Source organism: Salvia splendens, chromosome 21, assembly GCF_004379255.2.
Source record: "Salvia splendens isolate huo1 chromosome 21, SspV2, whole genome shotgun sequence".
Lineage (NCBI taxonomy): Eukaryota > Viridiplantae > Streptophyta > Magnoliopsida > Lamiales > Lamiaceae > Salvia > Salvia splendens.
Window position 1 is genome coordinate 24,770,325 of NC_056052.1, and position 19,036 is coordinate 24,789,360.

The following is a 19,036-nucleotide window of genomic DNA, read 5'->3' on the forward strand; positions in this document are numbered from 1 at the left end:
TCATTTGGCCATGGAGTTCATCCTAGTGCCTTATCCTCCCAAATCATTAACACAAACGAACGCAAGCACTTCACTCGATAAAGCAAATCAATCCAAAATAATTTCCACAAGACATGCGATTTTCACACTCTCCTCAACTCAAGAAATCGATTGTAATCACAACATGCTCTTTCAAGTAAATTCATGCACCCATTCCATTCATCCTAAGCTTCAAAGATCAAGTAAAATCAAGCAAGATTTCATAATCAGAAAGCCGAAGATAAAGCGTGCACCCGTCAACTACATGATTCACAACACTTTAGCATGCAATACACCCAAAAAACATGCCTAATGCATAAAAATCATTCACAATCCCCCCACACTTGAATGCTACATTGTCCTCAATGTAAGCAAAGAAGAACATATAAAGTAAAGGGAAAGAACACTCCCCCAAACATGGCGTGATATCCATAGTGCATTCGGGTGGGTGGGTGGGTGGGTGTAAGTTCCTTTGTGGGTGTGGTTCCTCCTAAGCTCCAATGTGAATCCTATCTCCATGTTGCTCCTACAAAAAGAAAAATTAAAACACCAAAAAGAAAACAAAATACTCAATTCATAAAAATACATCGAAGGAAAGAATTGAGCAAACAAAACCCTCGATTTATTAAGAGAAAATAAAAAACTAAAAACTCATTGGGTTGCCTCCCAACTAGCGCCTTTGTTTAAAATCGTTGGCTCGACTTAGTCTTCTAGCTACAACTCTGAAACAAAAAAATAAAATGTTAGAAGACTATACAAAAATGAAAACAAAAAGAATCCTAATTAAATAACCAGTTGCCTCCCCGGCAACGGCGCCAAAACTTGATGTGTAATTTTCGAGCTTTTATATTAATGAATTATTAACACACAAGAGTACAGAGTCGACTGTAGTACTTCGAGTGTCGAACCACAGGGAGGCGTAGGTTATTTAACAAAAATTGACAAGACTAAAAAAAAACTAAATTTACAAACTAAGGAAGACTTTTCAAATAGGAAAAAGATGTCACTCCAAGTTGCTCAGTAAGCTTGTATTGTTCTACACCTATATTAAGAGCACATATTTGGGATTAACTAATCAACCTAATCGCATGCACTGAACATGTCTACGACGTATAGTTCACAGTCAGCTGAACACTTGTTCCATGAACCAACTTTCAACGACATTTAATTCCTGCAGATGCGCGGGAACGAACGTCGTCTACTATAATCACTTACCTAATCCACTATCAATTTATCCCCTGAACAGTTCTAAATCGATAGCATACCAACAAACGATCAATCCTAAGCTATGTTAAAGAGACGATAGCAAAAGAATTAACATCACTACATCATTAGCCAAAAACATAGTGAATAAAATTAAGCACATTGTAGGACACAAACATATGATATTGATGGTGTAAAAACATCCGTACAAGCCTAGATTACAACTTGGAGCAACAATGAGAGCCTAGCATAAACACATGGTAAATATAACAAAGAAAACCGTAGGATTCGAGCTCTCGTTGAGTGGAATGGAGATTTGGAGTCGGATTGTCGGAAAGTTGGCCGGAACTTCCTCCTCTCTTCTTCCTCTTCTCTACTTCCTTTCTCTCTTTTTCCCCTCTGAAACGTCTCCCTACATTCTGCCCACAGAAACCGTCACATCCATCCCTTTTCCTTTTTTTTCTGCAGCCTTTTATTTTCTTTGTTTTTTTTCCCAGCCAAACCGCCTCTTCTCTCTCCTTTTCCATCATGAACCTGTCCGAGAAATTGCTGGAATTACGGTTAAAATAAACTACCCGGCCGGGTAGAATTTTACAACTGTAAAATCACCCGGCCGGGTGGCCAATTTCTTGTACTTGCTGGAATTTTCGCACAACTTTTTCACATCCGAGCTTCATTCCTTGTTTCACCATTCATTCCTCTTCCTACACCACAAAACATACTTTTGCAAGCATCAAACTATATAAATCATGTAAAGTAAGGGGAATAAAAATGTACAATTTGATTCACATCATACACGTGCATCTTAACAATTTTAATGATACATAAACATAGACGATTTTTAAAAACAATCAAAATGATAAAATTCTTTTCGTGGAAATTTTACACAAACATAGCTCTTCGGAATCATGACAATTTAATTGAAAGCCTCAAATTTATTTAAAAAATGAGTAAAATTTGTGACCTCAATGGTTTTATAGCTAATTATCTGTCCTCTCTAAAGCTGATTTTCATTTAAACACTATAAGGAGATCTTATAACATCAACAACAACCAACTAATTATTTAATACAAAGGTGAGCACGCAAATAGCCATCCTAAGGTCATGCCGGAGAGAGAAGGCACCATAGTAAGTTTGAGATTGCTTCGAGGAATCAAATCAAGCTGATGATATTAATTGCAGACAGGAGGATTATGTGACTTATTTGATTTGTTGACTATTTTGATACATTTGTGCACCAAAATAGTCAGCAAATCAAATATGTCGCATAATTCTCTGACGTGTAATTAATACCATCAGCTTGATTTGATTTTTAATTAGGAAGCAGTCTCGATCCTTACTACAATGCCTTCTCTTTCTGGTAGCTCACTTATAATGTACGAGAAGTTGGGCCTTCAGGACCAATGCCTAGAGGATCATTGTAGCCGGCATTCTTGAGCTGCTCAATCTTTCTGGAAATACCTCCAGGGGATAGCGGGCTCTGGAGGGAGCAAGCCTCGATCACGTTGATGAATGAGATAGGGAGAGGGTTGAGCGGCTGGACGGGTTTGAAAATGTCAGTCCCATTGTTGGTGACGCCGCTACAGCCACACCGGTTGGAATATGGGGTTGGGGTCGTCCCATAGGATTTTATGGCCCCACATCCAAGGTCTGATAAATCCCACTCAGATAAACGTATAATTGAATTAACTACAAATACCTATAGAGATGGCATTAGTGCTTCTCTGGTTGCTGCAACAAATGTAATGATCTTTCATGTTAGTACCAATGTATGATTAGAAATTCTAAAACATAAACATATAGGGTTTCAATTCAAGAGACTTGGGAGATATATGTTCTTACACATAGGACAAGGTGAGGACAAACTCTTGAAAATCATCAGGAGAGTAGCCAACCTCATCGTACAGAACATGGTAGACTAGTGCGTAGGCCTTGTTGTTCCCTGCACATCACTAATCTACGAAGCTCAGATAATGTGTTTCATGTAATTAAAGATGTGTCTTAGAAACAAAACTCACCATCATGGTGGCAAGAGCACACATGTAGAAGTCATTGTTTATAGGATGACAGATTCCGTTGTCAATCACAGTTCCTATGAGAATGGAATAGACAGATACTAATAAGTAAATAAAAGAAGCTAGCTATGATGAATGAGTTGTTGAGGTAGACGACCTAGAGGGACGTTGTGAGGAGAGTTGGGTCGGAAAATCTTGGAATGGTGCTTCTTTTGTGCCACAATACCTATAGAGATGGCATTAGCGCTTGGCCAAATACGTACGTCGAAGTATGTAGTGGTGTGGAATATGGCGATGGCGGCCCTAATGTACGGGAAATTGGGCACTTTAGTTTCGACATGACCCTGGAGGCCGATCCCTAAAGGCCCGTCGTAGCCTCCTTTCCTCAGCTGCTCGATCTTCTGGAGATATCTGGCGGTTGTGGCAGATGACATTAATGGAGTTCAAATACGCTAACAGTTCATCGCAACATATCCTTGAATTTAATCAAGTCAACTCATTTAATTAACCATCTAGCCCAAATCTCCGTCACATTATTTTAGGCCAAAGGGATAATAATATGTTGTTGCCCTAACGAAAATTAAAGGTCAGAATTTTACATACTAAAGTCAATCATAAGAATTTTTATGGTCCACCTAGTAACGACGACATAGAGACAAATATACATGTATATATATACACAAAATTATAGTAGGAGTATTACAAAAAAAAATGACACTATTTTAATTAAATCAAAAGATTTAGTTGAATCTATAATTAAATCATGCAAGAAGTTTAATTACTCGGGACTTTATAATTATTTAATTTTTCCCACGAAATCATGTTTAATTTAGCAAACAATACAAAAACATGAATGTTGAAGAAATAATAGCGCAGGCAGGGGTTGGTTAAAATTGACCTTGAGAGATGTTTTGGGCGGCGCCGTCGTCGGAGAAGCCATTTTTGGAGCGGATTCTGAAAAATAAAACCAATCCATTAAACCCTAAGGCATGATAGTGAATGAATGAGCATAGTTGTTAATATTGACCTTGAGAGACGAAGCCATTTTTCGAGTCGGGGTTGGATTTAATTTGTCGACGAAGAGTGTGTGGAGAGAAGAGGAGAGTAGAGGAGGAAAATCTGGTGGAGAAGAAGAGAAGTGGTGGAGAAGAAGAGTATGGGGATGCCAATTATATAAACTATCATATCATGCTAAACCTAATTCTCTCTATGAAAAGAAATATCATAAAAAAAGAGTGACACACCATTCCACCCGTGACTATATAGTCATATGATAGAGTTTAAAATGTTTTACCAAAAGTTGTTAAAATTGAATTTTGATCATTTTATAATGGAGGAGTAGTAATTATTACTATGTTGAGTGTTGAGATCTCCAAAAACTATCATCTTAAATGTTCAAGTGTTGAGGTTTTTGTTTGCTTTGTTAAAATCCAATCTACACTATTAGTATGGCTAAGAGAAGAAGAAGGAATATTTTCAGATTTAGATCTATGAAAAATCATCCAGCTATGGAAGAGAGTTGATCTAAATACTCCATCTGTCTGCCATTAGAAGTCCCATTTCTTGGCGGCACATGTTTTAAGAAATGTTAAGAAAAATGGGTGAAAAAAAGTTAATGGAATAGATGTCTAACTTATATATATTAGTTTTAAATGAAATTTGAGTGAAATGAGTTAGTGGAATGTGAGACCCTATTACTATTTATGGTAAAAGTGAATCGGGACCCCTATTCGCGGACGGAGGAAGTATGTGCTATGATACATGCTACTAGTAGAGGCTAAAACTGAACACCAATTAATATATCTGTGGATTGGTTGAGAAAATTCCTAGCTCTCTTAAATTTCTATTTTGTAGAACATGCTATGTATATCCAATCTTGGCCAAAATAATATGCATAATTTAGATTTTACATGTAAGTATGAAACTAATTGAATAATTTAGATTTCAATCATGGCCAAATTAATAAAAAAACAAACTCACAATCCAAATTAAAAGGTGGAAATATTATTTTAATATAATGGTTATATTTTGATGGGTTAGTAGACTGACCCCCATTTTCAGTTTACTTTCTCGTTTATTTCTCGAGAAATTGAAAATTACTACTACTATTTAGTAAAATTGGTATCTTAGTTATTGAGTAGCCTCCCATCACAAACAAACAAACAAATTGGTATGGACATCCACCGAATGCAATGGACAGCAGCCAAACTCCCTTGACAACACATACAAATTTGGTATGCAGTTAAAAGACTCGACAGGAGCCAAACTCCCATACCACTTAGTAAAAAAATTACTCATGCATCTTCTGTACTACAGATGACCCACTTTTCTTTTTAATTTGTCACAACCAAGATGACTCATTACGAAAAATGGAAACTCTTTATCTCTATTTTATTCTCGCTCTTTTACTTTACTCTCTCCACTTAACAAACAAAATAAAGTTGCATAAAATCTCGTGCCGCCCAATGAAGAGCTCATCTTTCTTGAGACGGAGGGAGTACTAAATTTTTTTATTTTGTGAATCTTCCAACGTCCACACATTACACAACACATGAGATGAGAGCATTCAACGTAGTAGGAAACTTCCGACAATCCTTCCAAAAATTCCTCCTGGCACATCATCAGTCAACCTTACAACCCTCCCAACATCTTCCTAACCTCACAAGTCACAAATTTCTATAATGAGTTCACGTTGTAGAACGTGATGAAGCTATTAAAGTTGCCACGGAACTTTTTGTCCATACTTTGCTTCACATGCAATGCAAGGACCAAATTTCCAAATAAAATCCAGCTAGTTTTTTTTTCATATAAAAGAGTATTTTTGCACTTTTTATGAAAATTTTATTTTAAAAGTAATTAATTGCAAATTCGTGCAATGTTTTGATCGCCACTACCAAATACAATAATGCTCATATTTTAGTCATGTTACATAATGTAATTTAAAAAAAAGAAAAAAGAATAACCCGATTGATAACATAAATAGTTTAAGTGGAGTGAAAGTAAAGTACTATAAGAGAGACTAATGTAGAAAAGAGCTTCATCTAAATTATTTTCTCTCTTATTTTACATTCTCTCCACTTTAACTATTTATTATCATTTTCTTCAAACACGTGCTGAAAAGCAGTCAATCACTTGAGATGAGAATTACTCTCTCAGTCCCAACTAAGATGACACATTTCTATTTTTGGTAACTTTCTCTCTCCAATTAATATATTCAACCACTTTTTCTCTCTCACTCTCTCTCCATTTAATACTTATACAGTTACACACATTCTTTTCACATCAGAAATTTCCCCAGAAAGAGACGAAGATAAATGAATATGTATTCTAATTAAGTTGAATAATTACTTGAGCCTGTGTAAATTTTTAAAATTTGTTCCATCAATTTAACGAAAATCATATCAAACTTATATATATGTGGATAGGGTGAGTGACCAATTTCTAATATGGTATCAGAGCGGGAGCAAGTCGATGATGAATTTCTCATCTCTTATCTACCTCACGAGTGGAAGACCGATGTTCTTTTCGACCCACGTGTGATCTCTTATGGCGCTTTTTATTAGATCATGAGTCTAATAAAAAAAATCACTTAGAGCTCTATTTATAAAAAAATATTTTTTAACGAACATTGTATCAGTCATAAATTTGGAGTATAGTTATGCAGCATAAACCAAATTTACTGCAAAAAAAAAACGCCGATATTTGAGTGACGGAACAATCAAACAAGTTGTGAACAACATTTGTTTATGGCAGTAATTAATAGTAATAAGAATTTTAATGAAAAAAAATCAAATTACTCCAACAATTAACCTAAATTAACGAACTTCTCAGTTTCAATCGAGAATGTGAAATTACCAAATAAGGTTTCTGCGGAGCGGATGTATTGAGAGAGAAGAAAGCAGAGCGGCGGCGCCGGGGAACTCGGCCGCATCGGAGCTGAACTCAGAATCGAGTGTTGATTTATTTGATCGTTGAAAGTTATGTTGCCTAAAATCACCAAAAATATCAGGACCCCAAACTCGTAGCTCCAAATTCTAATAGTATGTTCCTCACTTATTTCTAATCAAATCGACAACACCTGTCTTGGTTTATACAACAAATTATCGTTCCTCATCCTCACAATTTCTAAGTTGAGAGAAATTTGTGAAATGTTGAATTCAAATTCAGTCACTCCAATGAATTCTCAATCATCTCAATGCATTAATTATATGAAACTTAGTTGGAATTGCATCAGTGCTTGTGATTTCTAAAGCGGCAAACATAAAGAGGATACCCAAATGTAACAATTTCAGCGCCATTTTTGTTTATATTTGAGCTTTTAGTTTGTTGGCATTTATAGATGAATTAAACTATTTAACTCCATTACCATGATATCACTATGTAATAAACCATAATTAACATTTAAAAAAAATAAAAAAAATTGTATACTAGGAATAACAATCAAAATAATCAGCTTTTAACTAATTAAAAAGATACAAATTATAAAAAAGGGAATGGAATAAAAAAAAGTCCGAAGAGAGTTGAAAAATTGTATACTAGGAATAACAATCAAAATTGTTTTATGCTAATAAGTGTTTAGTTTATAAACTAATATACTCCCTCCGTCCCACTTTAGGAGTCCCGGTTTACCATTTTTGGATGCCCCACTTTAGGAGTCTCGGTTGAAATATTCCATAAATGGTATTAGGCCCCACATTCCACTAATCTTTTTCCACTCACATTTTATTATAAAACTAATATAAAAAAGTAAGACCCACATTCCACTATTTTTTTTCACCAACTTTCCTTTACATTTCTTAAAACATATGCCGAACTCAACCGGGACTCCTAGAGTGGGACGGAGGGAGTAGTGCTTAGTAAGTGTTTAGTTTATAAATTTCCTTCGTCCGAATCTATTGTGCTAAAGTTTATATAGTAGTAGTAACTATTTCTTTTATCTACACTAAGCTTGTTTTGAAATATAACTTGTATTTTTAAATCGAAGCATCTTACCGAGTATTTGTATATGAGATTCAAAACCTAAATTGAAGAGGATTATGTATTTTCATCTATATGGCACAAGAACTGAGCTGAAGACACACCGAGATACATACGACTAACATATTACTATTACTAATCTTTCCGTCTTAGCTAAAATGACACGTTTCTTAATCAGTTCAAAATTTTACAAATTATACGGAGTATTAATTAATGTGGTTAATTGGAGAGAATAGAGAAATAAAGGAAATTGAATATTTAATTAGAGAGAGAAAAGTGGTTCTATAATGTATATATTAATTGAAGAGAGAAAATTATCAAAAATAGAAATGTGTTATCTTGGTTGAGTGTATTAATTGGGATGGTGGAAGTAATTTTTAATCTTTTGTAAATAAATTACTGCATACTATTATTTGGCCAGGATTAATAATATAAGCTTTAATATAGTATGGATTCATAATGTTAGAATTAAGAAATGTAAATTTAGTAATGGATTCTTATTACAGTATTACATTATATTGGAAAAATGAATTTAATTACACATCAATATTTTGCCGATTTATCCCAATTTCCAATTACGTGTCAAAATCTGTAATACCTCTAATTTTTCTCCCTCTCCCTCGTCCCCTCCGCCGCCGTGCCTGCGGAAATCGAAGCTCGAAATGGCGCCTAAAGCGGCGGCGGCGGCCGCCTCCCCCACCGTGTCAATTGAAGATCTATTCACGTCACTCAATCGGCACGTCCAGCGCTCTGAATTTCACCTCGCCGTTAGGGTGTCAGATCAAGGTATATAGATTCAGTTAACTACTTTCCGCATTCATATCAGTTCACATATTTCGTATATAGAATCGCGATGCTAATATTGATTTTTGTTTGTTGATGTTTTAAATCTCATTTAATTTGGTCTATGTTTGCTGCTTTAGTTCTTTCGATTTCGCCGGGAGATGAAGATGCGATTCGGTGCAAAGTCGTGGCTCTGATTAAAAACGACAAAATTGATGATGCTTTGTCTGCAATTGAAAAATTATCCAGGAAATCTTCAGTAGATTTAACTTTCTTCAAGGTACTCTGATGAATTTGTTTGTAGATTTGATCTCGGATTTATTGTTGGGTAGTTTCTTATTCAATTTGTAGAGTTAAATTCTTTAACTGTAAACTAATGCTGATTGCAGCTGAACGCATTAGAAAGTTTGGCATAGTTTTGGGTGGTGTTATGATCCTTTTGCTATACTTGTTAGAACTTTCTAGTCCTTCTAAGGAGTCTGATAAACTTGAAAAAAAAAACTATTTTCGTTAACATAAATTATCTTCATTAGATTGTTTATGTCAGACTACTGAGTTAATATTTTACACAAATTAGTGAATCTCAAAGTTTTTAGAGCTAATTTACAGTCAAAGTTGCAATCATCGTATGTATATGTTCATATTTTCCGGTTTCAGCAGCTGGGATTTTTTGTGTCCATAAACTGTTTCCGGCTCTTATAGTAGGATGATATGTTTAACAGGGCAAATTTAGGGTTTATGTTTCAGAGATTAATGTCTTTTTCCTTTTTCTAATAGGCATACTGCTTATATCGACAAAATAAGTTGGATGAAGCTTTGACTTCTTTGAAAGGGCATAATGGGGACTCTGCAGCTATGTTGTTAGAGTCACAGATTTTATTTCGTTTAGGAAGAATGGATGCATGTGTATCAGTGTATCAAAATCTTCAGAAGTCCAAGATAGATTCTCTAGAAATCAATTTTGTTGCTGCATTGGTAACTGCTGGGCGGGCTACTGAAGTCCAGGGGACAATTGAGTCACTCAGACTTAAACCAACAAGCAGTTTCGAATTGGCTTACAATGTTGCTTGCTCTTTGATAGAAAGAAACAAGCTTCAAGACGCGGAACAACTTTTGCTGTCAGCTCGAAGGTAATGTACAATCTCAGGAACCACGATTAATAATCAATTAAACAATTTCGACTTTTGTGCTTGTCATTTTAGAATTTGATGTAGAGCATTATCGTGAATTTGTATATATGAAACTGAAAAGTGTGAGCTTTTATTTATTTGTTCCTACAACAATGAGTTGTATCTAGACAATGTGTGGAAGTCGAATTTTATCCTTTTCTGCCTTGGGCTGAGTACTACTGTGTTCCTGCAACGAGGAGGTTGCACGTGGACACATTTTTTCCTTTCACTTCATGCTGGGTAAATCTAGTAATACTCTAAAAACTCCTCAGAGACTTGCCTGCACTTCGTCATGAAATCATGCAAATTGAGAATCTGCATGATACTTAAGCTGACACTTATTTCATACAGAATTGGTCAGGAAACACTGATGGAAGAGAACTTATTGGATGATGACATAGAAACCGAGTTGGCACCTGTAGCTGTGCAACTAGGATATGTTCAACAGGTTCTCAGCGGTGTAATATTATCATTGTTTTGTATCTCCCTTTGTCGTAGAGAGTAATCTAACAGGTTCTGAATGTTTTTTTGCAGGTCCTAGGAAACAATCCAGAAGCTCTAGAAGCTTACTCTACTCTTATCAAGAAAAATTTGGCAGATGAAACATCACTTGCGGTGGCCAAAAACAATCTTATTGCATTGAAGGGCCCTAAGGATGTGTCAGATGGTTTGAGAAAGCTGGATAAGCTAATAGTGAAGGGTGAAGGGCCTACTTTCTCTCTTGCTAGCGGCCTAGACCTAAAGCTCTCCCCAAAGCAGAGGGAAGCTATATATGTTAACCGTTTGTTATTACTACTACATTCAAACAAGTTGGATCAGGTAATGCATTTACGAGAGCCCTTCTTTCTCAATAAATTTTGTGATTGTTCTAATTTTGCATTGTGCAATAAATGTTTTACGTTGGCAATATATTTCATTCTAATGCCATAGTCAGAAAATGTTTCAAATTTTTTTGAGATTGCTCTTTTTATTTAATTTAGTGTTAATTCCTTTCTCTTTCTTATTATGTAGTTTTAGTTCCATTCCTATTCATTATCCTTATTTATTTTATTTTGAGAATTTTTGTTATCAGAAGTTTCTAGTGATTCTTTAGCTAATTATAAAACGATATGCAGGCTAGAGAACTTGCTTCTGTTCTTCCAACCATGTTTCCGAAGAGTATAATGCCAGCGCTTCTCCAAGCTGCTGTGCATGTGAGAGAAAACAAAGCCAATAAGGCTGAGGAGATACTTGGGAATTTCGCAAATAAGTTTCCTGATAAGTCAAACGCTGTCCTGCTTGCGAGGGCACAGGTTGCGGCATCTGCTGGCCATCCTCAAATTGCAGCTGAGTCGCTGCTAAAAATACAAGATATTCAGCACATGCCTGCAACGACTGCTACCATCGTGGCACTCAAAGAACGTGCTGGAGACATAGATGGTGCTGATGCTGTATTTGATTCTGCAATACAGTGGTGGTCCAATGCCATGGCTGAAGACAATAAACTTGCTGTCATCATGCGAGAGGCTGCTTTATTTAAGCTCCGACATGGAAACAAAAACGAAGCTGCTCATCTGTTCGAAGAGCTCATTAAAACCCATAAAAGCATTGACGCTTTGGTAGGTCTCATCGAGACTGCTGCTCATACAGATGTTGCAAAGGCGGAATCTTATGAGAAGCAGCTGAAACCCCTTACTGGTCTAAAGGGAATTGATGTGGATGCTTTGGAGAAGACTTCTGGTGCAAAGCACGTTGACAATGGGCCAATCGCAGGCATTCCTGAGGCATACGAACAAAAGAGCAAGGAGAAAACAAAGAAGAAAAGAAAGAGGAAGCCCAAGTACCCGAAAGGCTTCGACCCTGCAAACCCTGGTCCTCCACCAGATCCAGAAAGGTGGCTGCCAAAGCGGGAGAGGTCAAGTTATAGGCCTAAGAGGAAGGATAAGAGAGCAGCACAGGTCAGGGGTTCTCAGGGTGCAGTCGGTAAAGAAGCTGCCAACACTGTTAGTTCGAAATCAAGCCAAACGACCAACTCTAAAGGAACATCCCAGAGTGCCAGCACAGAACAAACCAAGCCTTCCTCAAAGTCCAGGAAGAAATCGAGGAACTGATTATCGAGAGCCTGAACTTTTGCCTTTACAATCAGGTACTGTTTTGAAAGGATGAATTCTTCAAGTTTTGACTGTTCGGTTAATCATATTTGTATTGCCTCAGTAGTAAGCACGTCAATCATAGAACTTAATTAACTCGTCTTTCGATGTGATTAGCCAAAACATTTTTCGTGTTTGTTTAATTTTTACTTGTAGTGTATGCTAATACAATACAGTGAGATCAATCAGACCAGTGAACCGTATATTTCAAATTTTATCTTGGTAGTTGGACTCGGACATTTGTGTGTTTCCAATTAAATCTTACTACAACATGCCTTGTTACATTATCTCGTTATAGTTTGATTTTACCTAAGGGCGCCAAATTGGATAGCAGTTATCGGGTATTACCCACGACGACCCAAATATACAAAGTCGGGTATCAGGTGGGATATTCTTTGGTTTTCGGGTGAGGGTTCCCAATTTTTTGGGTCAGTTATATTACCCACGACGACCCAAATATACAAAGTCGGGTATCGGGTGGGATATTCTTTGGTTTTCGGGTGAGGGTTCCCAATTTTTTGGGTTAGGTACATACTACATATGGGTACCCAATTCAGCACCCCTATTTCAATCTTATCTTTTGATAATTGATAGATATTGGGTTGGGATTAATGATTTGTGAGCTTCTATTTCAATTTTTCTTAGTCAAGTGGTCGTAAATTTATGATAGTAAGAAATGGGTTTCAAACAACCCAAGATTTGATTGTGTGTTGCAGAAAGTTTGGGCTTCTTGTGTTTTATAAGTACTCATTTGCAAAATTATATATCTGCAAAACTCTTTAGTGAATACAAGCCCAAAACCTATGGACACACACAATATATCGTACTCCTATTTAGGTTTAAAATAATTCTACAATTTGTAAGGTGGGTTCAAATTCAGATTCACACATACTATAAAACCAGCAACCTTGCAAATATGCAATTGGATATTACTTATTTTACGAATTTCCGAAAATAAACATCTTTTGCCATTTCTACAAATCAAATACTAGTAGAATTGACACTTATGATTTATTTCTCTCATGCAATTTGCAGGGTATTATACAATTGCAAAATAGCTGGCAAAAGAGTATTTACCCACATTTTAATTCTGCATCTAATTAAAAATCAACCTCTAGAGTGGCCTACATGATTAAAGTATACCACGACATTGACTAATAAAGTAGCCAACATAACCAAAGCAACGACAATCCAAATTACACTTTAAATAGTGAAACAGATTCCAAAAAAACTCGAGATTCGTTTTATGAGTAATTAAGTATCACAAAGTTGTTTTCATCAAATTAGCAACTCGTGTTTGTGTGGTTAATTTCTAGAAATGCTACAAACAAGTTATTAACAGAAGGAAAGTAGGTTACAAACTATATAATTATACTATTAATTAATTTTATTCATTTTTCTTGTTTCTTTTTTTTGATCGAGGAAGATACCTTTTAGGGAGAGGAATATTCACGATTTGTAAGATCGTTTCGGAAAATTTGAACATGGGCTTTCGACAGATACTTTAGATTCCATGTCTTCAAAAGATGTGTCCCAATCAAAAGATGAAAATATTCGAAAAATATTCTTAAAGATGGTAATCGAGAGAGGCATAACAAGATTGGTAAGGCATATTAGAAGATAGAAGTAGAGATATATTTCTTATGCAAATGTTTGTTATATTTGAACTACTCATCCCCCTATTATTTATAGGGATATTGAGACTCTTCAAATACATACTTGGAACTCTACTTTGCTAGGAACAATACAACATTGAATGTACTCTAGGAACTTCCACAATAATAAGTAGTGGGCGGCCATTTATGTTTTGTATTTCCAACACTCCCCCTCAAGTTGAGCAACGGTATCTCCGATACTCAACTTGCCAAGAAATTTTTTGAAAACTTTTGGACTGAGTGCCTTGGTCAGTATATCTGCAAGTTGTTCCTCAGATCGGACGAACGGGAATTCGACAATTCCTCCTTCAAGTTTTTCTTTGATGAAGTGACGATCGACTTCGACATGTTTAGTTCTGTCATGCTGGACGGGATTCTCTGAGATGCTGATAGCTGCTTTGTTGTCACAAAAAAGTTGACTTTTCCGAGTAGGTGGAAAGCCAATTTCTGTTAACAACGTTCTTAACCATAATATCTCCATTAGACCACTTTTAATCCCTCGAAATTCGGCTTCAGCGCTAGATAGGGCTACAACCTTTTGCTTCTTACTCCTCCAAGTGACTAAGTTACCTCCAACAAAGGTAAAATATCCTCCAGTGGATTTTCTGTCAACTGGATTGCTTGCCCAATCAGCATCGGTGTACCCATCAATTTCTAAGTTTTCCTTTTTTTCCAAGAAGACCCCATAACTGGCTGTACCCTTAAGATACCTTACTATTCTCATGGCAGCGTCCATATGGTCTTCTTGAGGCTGATGCATGAATTGACTGACAACTCCAACTGCATATGTGATATCCGGTCTAGTGTGAGAAAGATAAAGAAGTTTTCCTACTAACCGTTGATATCTTTCTCGGTCTGTAGGCTTAGCTCCATCCACAATCTGCAGTCTATGGTTGGGCACCATTGGAGTTTCGGCGGGCTTGCAGTCTAGTAGACCTGTTTCCGCTAGCATGTCCAATACATACTTTTTCTGTCTTAGAAATATTCCGTGCTTTGACCTCAACACTTCAATTCCTAGGAAGTACTTCAGATCTCCCAAGTCCTTCATTTCAAATTCCTTGGAAAGATTCTCTTTCAGGTTTTGGATTTCTTCGGCATCATCTCCAGTTATGATCATGTCGTCAACGTATATGATTAGACATGTCATTTTTCCGTTCCTCTTCTTTAGGAATAGCGTGTGGTCTGAATGACTCTGTTTGAATCCTTGGTTGACCATTGCCTGACAAAATCTTCCGAACCACACCCTGGGGGATTGCTTTAACCCATATAGGGTTTTTCTTAGTCTGCACACCTGCCCTTTCCCAAAGTCTTCGTGAAAGCCCGGGGGAACCTCCATGTATACTTCCTTATTTTTCTCAAGTTCTCCATGTAGAAAGGCATTTGTAACATCAAACTGATATAATGGCCATTCCTTACATGCAGCAACAGATAGAAGAGCTCTTACAGTGTTTAGTTTGGCCACCGGGGAGAAAGTTTCTTCATAGTCTACTCCATATACTTGAGTATATCCCTTAGCAACCAATCTTGCCTTGTATCTCTCGATTGAACCATCTGCACGTCTTTTTATGGTGAAGATCCAACGACATCCTACTGGTTTCTTTCCTGGAGGTAGAGTGCACTTTTCCCATGTTTCATTTTTTATCAAGGCATCAATCTCTTTCTTCATGGCTTCTCTCCAATGTTTGTGTTTCATCGCCATCTCGAAGGACTGCGGAATTTCTTCTTCTTCATAAAGTGCCGCCTCAAATGCCCTTGCCATTTCAGTGAGATGCCCTTGTGTTAGGTTTGCAACAGAGTATCGAGATTTCCGTCCTTTCCAGTCTGGCGAATATCTTTTTGGAGGAACACCTCTCGTGCTTCTATGGGGTAATTCGGAGTGCCATGTCTTTTGTTCTGTACACAACTCATCTGCATGGCTCATGTCATTGTTAGATGTTTCAATTGCATTACCAATTTCGGGATTTGAAAGAATTACCTCAGGATTCAAAGACTGGTCAGATAGTTCGGTAGTGTCTTGAAGCGGCGTGTTCTGTTCTAGGGAGTCTGATGGCCCGGTGGTACCGCTAACTTCCTCTGTTGGACCGCCTTCTGTGACAGGGTTCTGGCTAGGCATGTCAGTTTGTGTATTTTCCCTCTCCCCCTGAATGGTTTCTCCCCAAAGAGGTAGCCAATTTAGGGCGTCACATCCCGAATTTTCCGATTCACTCCCCCCCTGACCGCTAGATTGGCTATAGAAATATTCACTCTCAACAAAGTCGCAATTCATAGTGGTATACATGCGATCTGTTAAGGGGTCATAACAACGATAACCTTTCTGATTTTTTCCATATCCCAAGAAGACACATTTGACTGCACAAGGTGAGAATTTATCACGATCATGTTTGGGAATATGAACAAACACTGTACAACCAAAGATTTTGGGATCGAGATGTACGGAGGACGGAACCGAGTTTATGGAAGAGAATATGTCTAGGGGAGTTTTGAAGTTGAGTATTCCTGTGGGAAGACGATTTAGGAGGTAAACAGCGGTAGCGATGGCTTCTGGCCAAAATGATTTTGGGATATTGGATTCGATTAAGAGAGCTCGGGTGATTTCAAGAATATATCGATTTTTTCGCTCGGCTACCCCATTTTGTTCTGGTGTATATGCACAAGAGGTTTGGTGGACAAGACCTTTGTCGGAGAAGAAAGATTGCATCTTAGAATTCACATATTCCCTCCCATTATCGGATCTAAGGATTTGAATTTTGGAGTTATACTGGGTTTGAACAAGATTGTAAAACTCAGTGAATTTGTCAAAAACTTCTGATTTAGTTTTCAAAAAATAAATCCAAGTCATACGAGAGAAATCATCAATAAATAACAGAAAATACCGAAACCCTTGTCCCCCAGTAACCGGGGCAGGTCCCCACACGTCAGAGTGAATTAAGGCAAAAGGAGATTTTTCCCTAGTGTTGTTCAATTTAAAAGAATGTCTATGACTTTTGGCCAAAACACAAGTTTCGCAATTCAAGACACGCGAAGATGAAACTAACTCAGGAAAGAGTAGGCGAAGATAACCTATAGATGGGTGTCCTAACCGGCGATGCAAGAGCCAAATCTGTCTGTCAGTCAGTCCGTGAGTCAGCATCGCAGTACTCTGTTGGGCTATCTCATCCACATAGTACAGTCCATGCCGCTCAGTGCCACGCCCAACTATCGTCCCCGTTTTGATATCCTGTAACATGCAAAACCGAGGCTGCATTAGTAATTTGCAATTAAGGTCTTTTGTGACATGACTGACAGATAAGAGTTTATGGGATAATGACGGAACATAAAGACAGTTTGAGATGCGAAGAGTTGGTGAGACAGTGATAGTGCCCTTCCCCTGCACAGGTGCTAACTCTCCATTGGCTGTTTGGACATATCGTTTTGTGGATTGGGTAATTTCAAGGAAATCCGACTCATCAAAGGACATGGTGTCGGTTGCCCCACAATCAAAGATCCAGTAATAGTCTTTGGGTCCTATGTTGGAGGATGAAGAGTACGCAAGGGCTTGGAAAGTGTTTGCACAAGTAATTGAGGGCTGGAATTCAAAAATTTGGGTTTTGTTTTCAGAATTTTCGAGACTTGGGGATGTTACTTGGGTCTTTTGGACAAATGCGGGTTTTTTGTATAATATTTCGGAAAATTGGGATGAGTTAGCCAATTTCTGAAATTGCTTAGGTGGCTTTGACATTTTTAGATTTTTTTGAGGGAAATTTTGTGAGAAATGTTTGGAGTGGGGTCGGATCTGGGAGAGTGTATAAATTTGGGGGGTTTTTTGCAAAGTGTGGAGGGGGTTTTTAGAAAATCCCACACAAGACTCTTCATCAGCGGCTCTTCCCCCACATTTCTTTCTTCTTCTCCCAAATTTCTTTCTCCACTGCTCATCCGACGCCGCCGCCTCCGCCTCTGCGGCTGCCGCCTCCGCCGCTGCCCCAGTCACCGCTGCCTCCGACGCGGCTTCAGGAGCAGCCGCTGCCTCCGCCTCAGAGGCTGCCTCCGCCTCAGACGCTGCCTCCGCCTCTGCTTCAGCTGTCGTCGCTGCTCTAGCCGCTGCTGCCGCCGCTTCAGCCGGAGGCTGCTCACCCGGCGACGCTGCTTCAGATGGATTCTGCTGCCGATGTCGACGCCGGCTGATGTTGCTGTTTTCGCCGCCGTCGTCGACGACGCTGCTGTCTGTGACGGGTGGAGCTGCAGACACGTTACTCCTTCGGTTGTTTGCCTGTGTTGCAGCAGTGCGTTTCAATCCTTCGCTGAGGTTATTCGGTAGGTAGAAATTTTGGCTTTGGTTTGTGTTGGATTTGTACAAATCAATTAGATTTGAGATTGTCTCGATCAACAGCTCGAGAGTGGATATTTGGTTTCCCTCCATTGGAGGTTTTTTGTTGGTTTCCTGCTTTGATACCATCTTAAAGATGGTAATCGAGAGAGGCATAACAAGATTGGTAAGGCATATTAGAAGATAGAAGTAGAGATATATTTCTTATGCAAATGTTTGTTATATTTGAACTACTCATCCCCCTATTATTTATAGGGATATTGAGACTCTTCAAATACATACTTGGAACTCTACTTTGCTAGGAACAATACAACATTGAATGTACTCTAGGAACTTCCACAATAATAAGTAGTGGGCGGCCATTTATGTTTTGTATTTCCAACAAGTTGAATTGTCTGTTTCCGTAGAAGGAAAAAGGGAAGGCAGTAAAAAGGAAAGATATTGAGAGATAAGTATCTCAAATGACAGATAAAGTGTAATGATAGATAGATATTATATAGATTTTCCACCATCAGATTAATAGTGCGGTATCAAAATAGAATCTAGTCGATTTGAGTTCATTTTACTTTTTAATAGTATTAATTTATGCATATAACAATATTATGCATGGTTGAAATGTTTTTGATGTACTACAAAACGATTAAATTAAAAAGAAGACAAGCATCAATATAGCTGTAAAAAACAACTCAAAAAATAAACAACTAAAACAACGAAATTAGCGCATTGACATGAATGGTTGGACTTTAAATGTTGACTATTAGAATTTAGAAATCATGTTGTCCCT

General features: G+C 37.6%; 3 protein-coding genes across 6 annotated transcripts; 1 reads left to right on the plus strand and 2 right to left on the minus strand.

The window, feature by feature from the left end:
- Window positions 1-1,349: 1,349 nt before the first annotated feature.
- Window positions 1,350-4,422, minus strand: LOC121783187 (protein argonaute 3-like). 4 transcript variants are annotated; one of them, XR_006046552.1, is made up of 6 exons: window positions 4,264-4,422; window positions 4,135-4,190; window positions 3,394-3,647; window positions 3,240-3,313; window positions 3,064-3,163; window positions 1,350-2,952 (listed from the first exon to the last, which is right to left on the minus strand). XR_006046552.1 is itself a non-coding variant. In XM_042181177.1 (5 exons), exons 1-5 carry the CDS (start codon window positions 4,279-4,281, stop codon window positions 3,140-3,142), a joined length of 426 nt encoding a protein of 141 aa, XP_042037111.1. In that variant the 5' UTR covers window positions 4,282-4,422; the 3' UTR covers window positions 1,350-3,139. The 4 variants fall into 4 exon arrangements, 2 of the variants coding, with proteins under 2 accessions (XP_042037111.1, XP_042037112.1); XR_006046553.1 differs by having other exon boundaries at window positions 3,064-3,173; XM_042181177.1 differs by having other exon boundaries at window positions 1,350-3,163.
- A 4,350-nt stretch (window positions 4,423-8,772) lies between these two features.
- On the plus strand, window positions 8,773-12,511 carry LOC121785529 (signal recognition particle subunit SRP72-like). The gene is made up of 6 exons (XM_042183985.1): window positions 8,773-8,999; window positions 9,137-9,276; window positions 9,774-10,126; window positions 10,517-10,613; window positions 10,700-10,984; window positions 11,281-12,511. Exons 1-6 carry the CDS (start codon window positions 8,876-8,878, stop codon window positions 12,253-12,255), a joined length of 1,974 nt encoding a protein of 657 aa, XP_042039919.1. The 5' UTR covers window positions 8,773-8,875; the 3' UTR covers window positions 12,256-12,511.
- A 1,687-nt stretch (window positions 12,512-14,198) lies between these two features.
- LOC121784417 lies at window positions 14,199-18,627 on the minus strand. The gene is made up of 4 exons (XM_042182557.1): window positions 17,010-18,627; window positions 15,646-16,298; window positions 14,575-15,342; window positions 14,199-14,396 (listed from the first exon to the last, which is right to left on the minus strand). The coding sequence occupies exons 1-4, from the start codon at window positions 18,406-18,408 to the stop codon at window positions 14,199-14,201; spliced, it is 3,018 nt and encodes a 1,005-aa protein (XP_042038491.1). The 5' UTR covers window positions 18,409-18,627.
- Between the last annotated feature and the right edge of the window lie 409 nt (window positions 18,628-19,036).